The 14,925-nt window shown below is 35.9% G+C and overlaps 1 protein-coding gene across 1 annotated transcript in view; it reads right to left on the bottom strand.

Moving 5' to 3' along the window:
• The window catches only part of LOC150079620 (uncharacterized), a 32,385-nt gene that overhangs the window by 2,813 nt on the left and 14,647 nt on the right, over window positions 1-14,925 (bottom strand). Inside the window, exons 5-6 of the mRNA XM_090383140.1 lie at window positions 14,423-14,552; window positions 5,120-5,176 (exon numbers count right to left, since the gene is read on the bottom strand). Coding sequence (XP_090239266.1) covers window positions 5,120-5,176; window positions 14,423-14,552 — 187 coding nt within the window. The remainder of the gene's footprint in view (window positions 1-5,119; window positions 5,177-14,422; window positions 14,553-14,925) is intronic.

The following is a 14,925-nucleotide window of genomic DNA, read 5'->3' as shown; positions in this document are numbered from 1 at the left end:
ACCCCAGATATTTTTGTGAAGCTTATAGGCCTTTAAAGTTGGAATGAATTATGGCATTTCTCAGGTTTTTGTACTCCATAAATGTTCATTGTGTTTCAACTAGCCTTATGTTGAAAACAGATTTTCTGTTTTGTAGATTTTGCGTAACTAAATAAATAACACTGGTCTGCATCAATTTCCCCCGAAATAATTCTGATTGATTCTCGTAGGAAATATGTACAAAAACTCAGATATGTGCTCAAAAAGTTCTCATCACCCTCAGTTTTCAAATATCGTAGGTTAATGACTGAAAACCAAGATCTGTAGTTGATTTAATCATCTTTTCCATCTATTTTATACATTTATTTTATTTTTTCTAGAACATTCTGATTTCTAGAGCATTCAGAAGATTTCTACAACATCTGAGAATATTCCAGAATGTTCTAGAACAGCAGTTCCCAAACTACTAAAATTTATGAACCCCTTCAAAAATCAAAACAAGTTTGCAGACTCCTATATATATATATATATATATATATATATATATATATATATATATATATATATATATATATATATATATATATACACACACACACACACACACACTGTGCTGCCACTTTATTAGGTACACCCCTGCTGTGCACACAAATGGTTTGTCCCACAATGTTGCAAGTCACATGACCACAGCTGTGGATATAGATGTAACAAACAACCTTTCTAATATCAGTTAAGCATGCAAACCATACAAGAATGGGGAAAAGGAGTGATCTAACGGACTTTGAATGTGGCATGTTAGTAGGTGCAAGATGTGCTGGACAAAGCATCTCTGAAAAGACAGTTTCCTGAACTTTTCACACACCACAGTTTTAAAGGGGTATCGAGAATGGTGCAACAAACAGAAAACATCCTCTCAACAGCACTCCTGTGGAAGAAAATCGCTTGTTGATGAGAGAGGTCAGAGGAGGATGACTAGAATTGTGCAAGCAAACAGATGGGCAACAATGTCATATATCACGTCAGAATACAACCTTGGTGCACAGAACAAAATATTGCAACGGACCACTAGCCGCACTTTGTTGTGAATGGGCTACAACAGCTGATGGCCACATCGTGTAAATTCATTATCGATGAAGAACAAGAGAGCATGCCACCTGTGGGCACAGCAACACCAGCACTGGACTATCAAGGATTGGAAAACAATTGCTTGGTCTGACAAGTCAAAGTTCCTGGTGCATCATGTTGATGGAAGGCTCAGAATTTGGCAAAAACAACATGAATCCATGGACCTGTCATGTCCAACGACTACTGTACAAGGTGGTGGGGGCACTGTTATGGTGTGGGGAATGTTTTCTTGGCACATGTTGAGTCCATTGATACCCATAGATTCACGTCCGAATGTCACATTGTACCTAAACATCTTTGCTGACCAAGTGCATCCGTTCATGTTGACGGTTTATCCTCAATCAGATGGTTACTTCCAACAGGATAATGCGCCGGTGCACAAAGCCCAAATCACTATGGAATGGTTCCAGGAACATGACAATGACTTTTCTTTGCTGCAGTGACCCGCTCAGTCTCTGGATCTCAATCCTATTGAACATCTTTGGGATAAGCTGGAAAGGACTGTTCAGTGTAGAATGGGGAAAAGGAGTGAAAACAGTCCTTTTTTACTAGAAACTTAGTTTTTGACTTTAATCCTTTCTCCCTTAAAATTCATGGTTGTTACAGCAATACGGTTGTCATATTTGAATTTAGCAATGTTAAATCTACAAGAACCATCTAAAATTTTAAGATGCAGCAAAAAAAGTTTTTTTTTTCCAACCAGGTATAATTAAATTTTAAAATTATATGTTTATTTATTTATATATAACCAAGTTAATTGTATTGTATGGAACAGTACAATAAAGTTGAACTTGGCTTTAATATTAGGCATTAATATTACATTACATAAAGTACTTGACATGTAATACAACTATCTATAGTAATACATATAGTAACCCTGAAAATTAATGTCTAATACTAGTGAATAGGCATTTTATCTTAGCAGGATGCTTATGGCAAAATTGTATTACAGTTAATATTAATGTGCAAAGTTATAATTTTAAATATTTTTACCTAGCACATGTTCATGGATTTAAAAATAATATAACATACAAGTTTAAAATGCATGTCCACTGGAAAACTTTCTGATGTTCCAATCTGCTCCTACCATAAATATGGGCAGTCCACAACTTATAATATTCATAATTCGCAGACTTGTGTCAATTTATAATGACTAGAACAATTAAAGGACTGCTAATATTCCCAATTTAATGATTTTGTCACTAGATTTTGCAATTTTTTTTATCTCTAAATTTTGTTGAAAATGTAGACATGAGGGTATTTAGTGACTATTAGCCAATCCTAGTAATAATTTATGATTTCACAGTTATTTCAATTAGTAAATCCTCAACTTATGATATTCTATATGTAACATTAAATTTACAGAGTTACAATTCTAAATTGCTTGATATAACTCTGGAGTAATTACTTACCACTCGAAATTACTTAAGTTACTGGAATAATTACTGGAGTAATTACTTACCACTCGATGCAAAGAAAAACAGCAAAGAGTTCTTTACTTATGTAAACTCTAGAAGGAAGGGGATGAATCAGATTGGTCCACTTGATATTGATGGGTCAAGTGTTGATGATCCTGCTCAGGTAGCTAACAAACTAAATGAATATTTTGCATCGACATTCACACATGAGGAGTTATTCAGCGAGGGGAATGCCAGAGGTGTATTCAACTCTAGCAGTAAGCTACAGAATCTTGAAATAACTGGGAGTAAAGTGGAGGAGAAACTGTTGAAGATAAACACAAGAAAGGCACCCGGGGTGGATGGGATCTATCCAGTTATATTAAAGGAGGCAGCAAAGGAAGTAAGCAAACCCTTAGCCATAATTATGAGAGCTTCCTTGGACTCAGGGGAGGTACCCATAGACTGGAAATGTGCAAATGTGACCCCAATTCACAAAGGAGGATCAAAGGCTGACACAAGTAATTATAGACCTGTGAGCTTAACTTCTGTTCCAGGAAAATTAATGGAGGCACTGGTTAAAGAAGCACTGCAGGATCATTTAGACAAGACTTCAGTTATAGCTCAGACACAGCATGGTTTTGTTAAGGGGAAGTCTTGCCTGACCAACTTGATTGGATACTATGATGCAGTCACAAAAGAACTGGATGCAGGGAATAACTTTGATATTATATACTTGGATCTTAGAAAGGCTTTTGATACTGTTGCACATGGAAGACTGCTACACAAATTGGAGCAGTGTGACATTGGAGGCAAATTGCTGCTATGGATAAAGGGGTGGTTGAGGGGGAGAAGACAGAGAGTGGTAATCAATGGACACTGCTCATCATGGACTGATGTTATTAGTGGAGTCCCTCAGGGCTCAGTGTTGGGTCCATTATTGTTTTCTGTATTTATAAATGATATTGATGATGGTATATCGGGCTTAATGTCCAAGTTTGCAGACAATACAAAGGTTGGCAGGGTTGTCAAGGACACTACTGACACTATGCTGCTGCAACAGGATCTGGAAAGGTTGAGCAGATGGGCTGAGAGGTGGCAAATGAAGTTTAACATTGATAAATGTAAAGTACTACACATGGGAAACAGCAACCCCAGAGCAACGTATCAACTCTGTGGTACTACACTGACAGTGGTAGAGAATGAAAGGGACTTGGGGGTGGTTGTGCAGGCAGATATGAAGTTCTCTGAGCAGTGCAGATGGGCTGCAAGAGTAGCTCATGGAGTATTGTCAATGATATACAGGAATTTTTCCAGCAGGGATAAGGAAGTGATTATTCCATTGTATAAGGCGATGGTCAGGCCACACCTAGAGTACTGTATACAGGTCTGGAGACCTCATTTCAAGAAGGATGTAGAGCTGCTGGAACGAGTACAGAGAAGGGCAACAAGATTAGTGAATGGAACAAAGGGGTGCTCTTACGAAGAAAGGCTTAAGTTTTGCAAATTACAGTGTCTGGAGACTAGGCACCAGTGAGGTGATCTGATAGAGGTGTATAAAGCCTTGAATGGTTTAAGCATGCTCAATGCTGATGGGATTCTTCCTCTAGCTCAGAAAAATCACCTGAGAGGGCATAAATTCAAATTGAGGAAAGACAGATGTAGGATAGACGTGCGGAAATTTGCCTTTAGCCAGCGGGTGGTTGGTTGGTGGAACAGACTTCCATCCCTTGTGGTGGAGGTTGATAACCTAAATAAGTTTAAGGCTCAGCTGGACAGGTATTTTGAACGAACAGAGGGGTGAAGTGGAAGTGTTTTTTTTTTTTTTTTTTTTTTTTGGCTGATGCTGCATAAGCTTGCTTTCTTGCATCAAATGCCTCTACTAATGCTAATGCTAATGCTATCAGCAATGACTACTAAAACAAAAATGGACTGATTTTAAGAAATGCAAAATTTTTAAAAGTACCATAATTTATTCTAAACTGTGATTTTTATATTCTAATGATGATCTGTGCAGAATTTTATATACAAGTGTTTGATTACATGTCAGAAAACTTCATAGAGGTGTAATAAGGATAATATCGGTGTCAGCACAAGAGTATTCAAGACTCTGTGAGTGCTTAGATTGCACTATTTATAAGTTTTGATAAGCTCATGTGGGAAAAAAAATGCTGTTCTAATAAACAAATTTTTTTTAAAATAGTTGTCCTTACACCTTCATTATTATTATGCTGTTATGTTATTATTTGGTTTTTAGGAGCATTAGCAACTAAGGCCATATTGCTCCGGGATATGCGGTGGTCATTCCCTGACCTTTCCGCATCCTCCGTATTTGGTGGTGACGGGCTTGAACCCCGGTCTCATCAAGAAGCGTGTGCTACGCACTGCTGCTCCTTCCCACCTGGCTACGGAGGCGCCTTATTATGCTGTAATTAGTTCTTTAATTTTCCTATTAAATATACTTTTTATATCATTATTGGGGTAACCCCAGTGTATAATTTTACATCTATTGAAAATTACTTCTGACATAGAATGCTTTCCAAGAATACATTCATAATGTAGTTCACAGGAATACCTTTATATAACTAAAGTTGCACAAAAACAAAAGATACACCTACATGCTGTAGTATTATAGCCACGATAACTGTTTCTACACCATTCATCTTCAGAATTTACTAAAAATAAAATAAAATAAAATATTAAATTAGAAAAAATCTATTCATTTCAACAAGTAATAAAATCAGTATATAGTAGACTTCTAATTATCCAGGATGGTTGGGAGATATATTTTTCCAGATAATTGAAACCCTGGATAACCCACAACATGAAAGAAAAATTTGTAAATGTGACACAAAAACATTTTCCATTTGACCCTCTTCCATTTTAACATGATGGATACACATGGATGCCAATTTTAAAATAAAACTCAAAAAAGAATGTTACAATTAACCGCAGAGTAGTAAAATTGATATGTTACTGAAATATAATTAGAGTTAGAGTGAGTTAAACAAATAATATTTTACAGCAGAAAGCCTCAAACTATGACATTACTAAATTCAAAACTTTAAGACATTACTTAATGTACAAAGGGTAGTAGGAAAGTTTTTGCAATACAGCTTTGTTTATTTAATTTTTTCAAAGTAATTTCCTCTACATTCAATACACCTCTCCATCCTCCGAAACCAATCTTTAAACCAGTTCTGCCAAGTTTCACTAGGGAGTAAAGCACACTCGTTGTCCCAAGCCCGTAGAAGGTCCTCATTACTGGAAAACCGCCTCCCTTTTAGCTTCATTTTCACATGCGGGAACAGTGCAAAGTCGCAGGGAGCAAGGTCTGGACTGTAGGGAGGGTGCTCGAGAAGTTTCAGTCCTGTCGTGGTCAAATATTCGGTGCAGGCTTTGGAGCGGTGAGCTGCAGCATTATCGTGATGGAGGTACCAGGTGTCCATTCTTGACTTTGGCCACAGGTTCTTCATAGATCCAATGACTTTAGGCAGGCATTGTTCAGTATACCACTTAGCTGTGACTGTCTTCTGCGTGTCCAAAATGACACGTTCCACAATTCTGCTCGATTTGAAAAATACAGCTATCATTTTCTTCTTTACAGATCGGGATTTTCTGACAATTACGGGTGTGTCGTCATCATCAAAGACCCAAACTTTGTTTTGAGCCTTGGTCGGCAGATCGTAATAGTACAGCCAAGTCTCGTCACCTGTCACGATGTTGTTCACATACCGAGATTGTCCCTTATCAAACTTTTTTAACACCTCCCGGCACCAAGTCACACGTCGTGTCATCTGCTCTTCAGTCAGTTGATGCGGCACCCAGAGAGAACAAAATTTCTTCACGTGCAAATGATCTTGCAGAATCGAACGAATTGCTGGTGCATTTAGGCCCAAAGTATCCTCTATCTGTTGGTAGGTCACTCGCCTGTTTTCGTCAAGCATTTTCCTCACAGCAGTAACGTTTTCCTCCGTAACTGACGTTCATGGCCTTCCCGGCCTCTCAGAATCCTCCAGAGTGAAATTTCCCCTTTAGAATTCTCTATACCACCTGAATATCGTTGTACGATGTGGACAATCATCATCTAGTGCAAGAGTCTTTTCTTCTAAGCACTGGTCTATGGTTAAACCACGCACGAAATTATACCGCAAAACTGTCCTTATCTCATTTCATGACCACGATGCCATCGCAAGCACTTTACACTCTCACTACTAATGAATAACTGAGCCCATCGACTTGGCGCGGCAGCTACTATGCACGTATGAACATGTCTCAGCATGCAGCAACAAGCAGCTTCCTGTGATTCATTGTTGCATCATATTGCAAAACTTTCCTAGTACCCTTTGTATTTATATCATTACTATATTACTGTTACTGTTAGTTTAAGTAATAGTATACTATTACTGTTAGTTTTATCATTGACAAGACACCATGAGCTACTCTTGCAGACTGTCTGCACTGTTAAGAAAACTTCATATCTGACTGCACAATTATCCCCAGGTCTTTTTCATTCTCCACTAACCGAGTGTAGTATCACACAGTTGATACGTTACTCTGGGGTTACTGCTACCCATATGCAGTACCTTACATTTGTCAATGTTAAACTTCAGTTGCCACCTCTCAGCCCATCTGCTCAACTTTTTCTATGATATACAGGAATTTTTCTATCAGGGATAAGGAGGTGATTATCCCCTTGTATATAAGGCAATTTTTTTTTCTTTTTTTTTTTTGGTTTTTAGGAGCATTAGCAACTAAGGCCATATTGCTCCGGAATATGCGGTGGTCATTCTCTGAACCTTTTCGCATCCTCCGTATTTGGTGGTGACGGGCTGGAACCCCGGTCTAATCAAGAAGCGTGTGCTATGCACTGCTGCTCCTTCCCACCTGGCTACTGAGGCGCCTATATATAAGGCAATGGTCAGGCCACACCTTGAGTACTGTATACAGGTCTGGAGGCCTCATTTTAGGAAGGATGTAGAGCTTCTGGAATGAGTACAGAGAAGGGCAACAAGATTGGTGAATGGAACAAAGGTTGCTCTTACAAAGAAAGGCTTAAGCTCAGCAAATTGCAGTGTCTGGAGACTAAGCACCTGCGAGGTGATCTGATTGAGGTGTATATGACCTTGAATGGTTTATGCAAGCCCAATTTTTTTTTTTTTTTTTTTTGCTGAAGCTGTATAAGCTTGCTTTTTTGCATCATATGCCTCTACTAATGGTAATGCTAATATAGTTGAATTCTTAGACAAACCAAAGTTTGTACATTGGCATCATTATTGTAACATCTGATATTCTGTAATTACATTATTTAGAACATTTGTATTCATGAATGTTGTTCTCTTCCATCTTATACCTTCAATCTCCTTCAACAACATGAAGTGAAGTCATGGGTAAAATGATCATTTTACCCATGACTTCACTTCACTCTTGGCCAGTGAGTCACCTTCCACAACTTATTTGCCATTTTACCATTATCATTAATATTATTAATTGCAATTTTCTGGTTGCCAGGCCATAGTATTTACCAAATATTATCTTACAAATTTGTAAGTAGATGATATTTGGTAAATATTTCAAATAATTCAACTGCAATATTTAAATATTGTAATTGAATATTTCCACAGAATCCCACAATATGATCCATTTTGTATTTTTTTTCTCATGTTTGTAAATGAATGTAGTCAGATAAAAACTTAAGGTCTATGTGCAGTATAATGACAAGTATTGGTTTGACTATACCATATGCTTACACACTGAGCATCAGTGAAATGTGTAGGTCCACTGCCTTTATTGCAATTTGAGTATTTTTTCTGCTTTGTTCTGAATTAGCTAGTCTCAGGCTAGTTGTTTCCTCAAAACTGTTCAAGACTTTTCTTGCTAAACAAAATATAACCATTCTATACATAGTTTTAGATAAAACAATAAGGCAGCAGCAGATCAGAATTAATTTTCACTAATTATCAGTAACTAAATTCAGAAAGAACATGCAGTCATAAAACTTGACTCCACTCATAATTAGCAGATCTCAGAATGATGTCAGTCACCCAATGAAAAGAAGTAATCAAAACACATCTATTCTTAAAAATGCTGTTCCTGTGGAACAGTATTTTTAAGATTGCAATAAATGATATTGAGATTAAAGAGTAAAGTAAGTAATTACAGACCTGTAAGCTTGATTTCAGTTCTAGAGAAAATGGAGTCAGTGGTTAAAGAAGCAATGTAGAACCATCTAAAAAAAGCATGTTGATTAGGGCTGCCTGAAAATAATCTTATCTACCCACAATTTTTTTTTTGGCTGATGCTGCATAAGCTCATATGCTTGCTTTCTTGCATCACATGCCACTATTACTACTACTACATGTATTATGTTCATAAATTGCGTGTTCTCTAGCCGAGTGTAATTGGGTTTTTGTTAGATGAAAAACCAAAGTTTTTGGTGGGGGGAGAGAACCTTTCTACCCTTTCCTGATACCAACCAACTCAGCCACAATTGAAAAAACCCCATAAGTTCCTTGCATCATTGATGAGATTTGAACAGTCTTTTCTACCCAGTGTGAGAGGATGGTAATTATAACCACCATGCCACCCATAAGAACTACAAGAACATCTAGACAGAAATGCAATTATACAGTAAATTCAACGTGGATTTTTTAAGGAGCTATCTTGTCTGACCAATCTGATTGGATACTATGACAAAATAACAAAGCAACTGGATGCAAAAAATAATTTTGTCATCATATACTGTACTTAAATTTCAGAAAATCTTTTGATAGTGTTCCACATAAAATGCTACAAATTGGAGCAGTATGGCATTAGGGGCAAGTTACTGCTGCAGATAAAGGGATGGCTGAGTGGGAGAAGATAGAGTGGTTATCATCTGCTCTTCTTGGACTTTTGTTATTAGTGGAGTCCCCCTGAGTTCAGTGCTGGGTCATTGTTTTCAATATTTATTAATGCTATTTTTATTTCTTTTACTTTCATCATTATTAATGATGAAAGCATATCAAGCTTAATGTCTACATTTGCAGATAATACAAAGGTTAGCAAGGTGGTTAATGACAGTAATCAGGGTATGATACTGAACAATATCTAAAATAATTAGGCAAATGGGCTGAGAAGTGGCAATTGAAGGTTTAACATTGACAAATGCAAGGTATTGCACATGGATAAGCAGATATTCCAAAATAAGAAACTGAAGTGTGATATCACACTGATGGTAATAGAGAATTAAATAAATCAGTCAACTACTGAGTGCTGGACACTCAGGATGAAGGGTCCATAGTCTTGAATGGTCGTTAGTGTAGTATCTCAAATAGAGAGCTTTATGGTAACTGAAAAAAAGTTTTTAGTACCCCGGCTTGGCCTAAAACTGAGGAACTAAAGAAAAGATTGTCTATTTGAGTTGTTTTGAATGACAAGGATGGGAGAAGCGACTCTGACTTCTTCCTGGAGAAGTGATTAAAGTCTTCGGGGAGAAGCAACTGGCAGGTGAGGGTTGTGCAAGACTCTGCACAGGCACTTCCCAACCACTGCTGCCTCAACACTGGCCCTCTGAGTACCTCCTTGCCAGGACAACTCCAGCTTTGAAAATTGTTAAAAAATACTTCTCGTCGAAAAATTTATAAATGACCCTTATAGAATTATTAACTAACTATTTAGCAACATTTCTGTAACCAAAAGGAGAGTTACTTAGTACAAAGCGTACTATCAAAGTGCAATAAAAAATTGTTTTTTTAATTTTAACACAAAAAGTAAATGTTAGATTTCAATCGGAATAGTTTTCCCTTGATAAGCATCAAATAATGCATAGCTAATGTGATTTTTAAATTTTTAGCTCCATTAGCAATGGAAATAGAGGGGGGGGAAACCACAAAAATTACTCACATTTTCCTGTCTGGTGCCGCCATTTTTAATTTTAAACCTACTTGGCCCACATTATGTACAAACCCATGCAAAATTTCAAGTCAATAGGTTGAGTGGTTCCAGAGATACAATGCTGTGACAGACAGACAGATAGACAACTGAGTGACATTATAAGGGTGCATTGTTAGACTATAGACCCTAAAAAGCCTGGGAGTAATTGTACAATCTGACATGAAGATTTCTGAACAGTGTAGAAAGGCTTTTAGGACAGCTCATAGAGTTCTGTCAACTATATATCAGAATTTTGCCAGCAGGGAGCATGAGTTTATTATGCCATTGTATAAGGCATTGGTTAATCCATATCTTGAGTACTGAATACACATCTGAAAGCCTTATTTTAAGAAAGATGTGGATTTCTTGGAATGAGTGCAGAGAAGAGCAACCAGATTAGTCTGGTCACAAAGGGGTACCCTTACCACAAAAGATATTCTACAAATTGCAGTACTTGGAAACTAGACACTTGTGAGGAGATCTGACTAAATTTAGCCAATCTGTTTAAGCTTTAACAGATTGACTAAAATTTCATTTTGAAATAAAATGAAATTTTATTTCAAAATAGTGAATTTTATACAAGATATCAGGATGGAATGTTGTATATATTCAAAGTCTTTATCTATAAAATTCATCAGCTATCATGGAAAGAGTATAGATTTCTATTCCATGAATCTACACTTTCAACAAATTTAGTACTACTCTAAAATTATAGAAGTAGGTAAAAACAACAATTCTTCCTCTTAACTTTTTCAAAACAGCAAAATACACTTTTCAAAGATTTAAAAATACCTATTCATAGATCTTTTCTGTGTTTGGAATTCTGAATAGTTAACTGGCAGAGATAGACTGTATTTTGTCATCTGCAGTGGCTAATTGATTTATACATATATGTTCTAACTCATATATATATATATGAGGTAGAAGTAATAAATCTATTGAAAAATTGAGAATACTCAGGCATAAATTATACAAAATACCAAAACTAATAGGAGAAGGATAGCAGAAATTGGAAATATTGAAGGTGGAAGAAAGAGAGAAATAATGTGAATATCCTATGCAATATTATGAATTAAATAAAATTATAGGCTGAATTGGATAGCCAGTTAGAGAGAAGGGAACTGTAAAGCAAAAATGATTGTTTAATATATGAAGTAATAGCAAGCATCAGATTTTAACTAACTCCTTTGGTGGGATAACCAAAGTTAAAATCTGATGCAAGCTAAAAATAAATATTGATACATAATCAGGTATTTCATCAGGGGACTTCACCTGATCATGTATCAAAAACTGCGTTTCTGTACTTAACCATATTTGTGGAAGAAAAGAAAACTTAAAAATAAGCGAGAGTAAGTAGGATGGTAAAGCAGCAAACTTCCACAAAAATACAGACAAGGTAGTCCCCAATGGAGTGTTAATTGTAAAATATAAGTAATTAAAGTAAAATAAGAAGAAAAATAGAACTTCTAATATTACATTCTTATACAAATTCTCTCAAATTTTTTTTAAATCACACCATTTGTTAATTCTCACTTATAGCTGCCTATTATTGCATTTAAGTTACACTGCATAAACTTATTTTAATTTTATTACTATTTTACTTCTTATTTTACTTTAATTACTTATGTTCCATTGCCTCCACCTTCTCACTTTTCAATAGATTTATTACTTCTACCTCATATATATATGTATTGAAATTTAAATTTTACTTGAAATTGAATCAAAATCATGACTCAGACCAGAGCAGCAAAGCAAAAGGCTCAAGCTAATGGGAGTGCCAATGAGAGCCATCTAGAGGGAGTAATACTCTTGATCTGATTATCAGTAGCGATTCTAAATGCATTAACAATCTGCAGATAGGGGAACCAATAGGTGGCAGTGATCACAATGTGCTAAAGTGGAATTTACTCAAAGAGGTAACTACCATCAGGGGTAAAGGGAAGGGTTTTTGCTTTTGTATATGCATCAATCTTTTCTAGATTGATGCATATATATATATATATATATATATATATATATATGCATCAATCTAGAAAATGCTAAAAAGTATTAGGATGTCATGTCCAACAATGCATTCTGTAGTTTGTTTATCCTCATGCAAGGGGGGGAAAGATTCTAAGGGGGAAAATCTGTGCAACCCTCACCAGATACAGATTAACACTCTTGATGCTGGCTTTTCCAATGACCTTCATGACTCAAATTCAAAAAATTATGGTATTGAGTCAATCTGGATTGGAGAAGGCAGTAACATTTTTGGGCTTTATACTCGCTATGGCTGAATAAATCAACCTTTAGCAAAGGTTTCTTCATAAAAATATCCAATTTTTCTTCCATCAGATCAGAAAAAAAAAAGGTTCTTAAAGTGTGGTTTCCCCTCCAAGTGGATTAAAAACCCCCATGATGCACATGTGCATCAAAATACCCCAGGGGCTCACATCTGGTGAGTATGGGCTTGGCACACCGAGGATCCTGAGCTGGATATCATCATTCTTCTCTTTCTTGGCAATTCCTTTCTACTCCTCTCTCTCATTTCTCTCACAGTAACTCGGGGAATTTTTTTTGGCTGGTGCAGCATAGGCCTCTGGCTTCCTTGCACCATATGGCTAATAATAATAATAATAATAATAATAAGATGCAGTTAACATGTTAACTTAACTGTAATGAAAAGGTCTGTTCCATCTTGACAGAAATAAAACAAGTCTTTGCCACAGTGTATGTGTATAAGCATGTGTGGAAAAACAACAATTGTATCCAGCATGCTAGCTTCAGGAGCTTCTTATTGTGGTAGCATGTTTAATTTTCAAAAGCACTACTTTGTAAATGAAAATCTTACCATGTAAATTAGAGTTTTATATTTGTTTCTTAAAAAAAAAAAATTACTTAAATTTCGCTTGCTAAGTGGTGGCTGCTTGAATTCTGCTACAGATGTCATAGTTGTGTTCGTGCGTGTGTGCGTGTGTGTGTGTGTGTGTGTGTGTGTGTGTGTGTTCGTGCGTGTGTGTGTGTGTGTGTGTGTGTGTGTGTGTGTGTGTGTGTGTGTGTGTGTGTGTGTGTGTGTGTGTGTGTGTGTGTGTGCACGCAATTCATTCCAGAAATTGCTTCATTTTTCTACATTGTGCATGTAACTTTTCCAAAAAACAACACTAGCCCATATAATAAATAAAATTTGGACATATTCTTTATTATAAAAGCCAAAATATAAACACCAACCAACTGGATGCCAGCCAGAATGATCTAAGTCTGGATGCAAGGTCAACTTAACTTTACTGCCAGTAATAACTGTATTGATTTCTTACAGATACATACATATTAGTACATATAATAATATGTACTGAACGACATACCTAATTAAAGGATATTTTCGGCTAAACCGCAAAGGAGTTTACTGACATATCAGTTAATGAAAATTGAATCATTTTATAAACATAAGTATAAAAAATTATCATCTACCAAGGTAGATGAATTGGCATCATTTTAATTATATCTCATATTGTGAATACCTTCACAACAAGTTGCCATAGTATTGCACTACCTTTAATAAGTAATGCTTCACCAATGGAGAAGACTATTGTTACTTATTCTTGAGAGATACCACAACCCAGAAAGCACCGTTTCAAGGCTTTATGGCCTCTCTTTGGAGTTATACTTCATAACTGGGTCGTCAGTATTGCAACACCAGGGTTCCTGCCCACCCACTGAAGAGAGGCCAAAAAAGCCTTGAAATGGTGCCGTATGGGTGGCGGTATCCGCTCAGAATAAGTAACAATAGTCTTCTTCATTGGTGAAGTGTTACTTATTTGAGGTAGTGCAATATCATGGCAACCCGTTGTGAAGGTATTCACAATGAGATATAATTAAAATGATGCCAATTCATCTACCTTGGTAGATGATCATTTTATACCTATATGTATAAAAATGATTCAATTTGCACTAACCCACACATACCTAATTAATTTCTTAAAATTAAAAATTCTAACAAAATGCATATCTAAACTAATTAACATTACCTCTTTCATATTCTCTAGACCTCTTGCATCTGATAAATCTTTTTGTTTTTGGATAAACCAAAAGCTGGGCATCAGCTCTACATGATCTAAGAGTTTGTAACTTATTGGTAGTTAAATATCCTTCGTTTTCCTAAGAAAATATTGATGAATATTAGAAATATCACATTCACACAAAATGAAATTGATTATACTTATATTTTTAGAAATAACTAATAATACAGAGATCCAAGCACATCAAACAAATATATAAATCTAATTTGATGAATTTTCTGATAAATATTATTTGATGATAACTTTCAGTGTTACTGAGATTTAAAATTGATACACAAGAGATATATATATAAAATGAGATGCTTTACTGTAAAAAAATGGAACAATGAGTATTAAGAAGGTTATTGTTATTTAGTATTTTTTCTGAGGCAACTAAGGCACTTCCTAATTCATTTCACAAATATACGTGGTCTCAATTTTAATCTCAACGATGTCCATTTCTACTTGCAGTC

This window comes from Mastigoproctus giganteus, chromosome 10 (assembly GCF_048544385.1).
Source record: "Mastigoproctus giganteus isolate SK-2022 chromosome 10, ASM4854438v1, whole genome shotgun sequence".
Classification (NCBI taxonomy): Eukaryota; Metazoa; Arthropoda; class Arachnida; order Uropygi; family Thelyphonidae; genus Mastigoproctus; species Mastigoproctus giganteus.
Note: the sequence above shows the minus strand (reverse complement) of the source record. Positions and strands in the feature narration are given on the sequence as shown.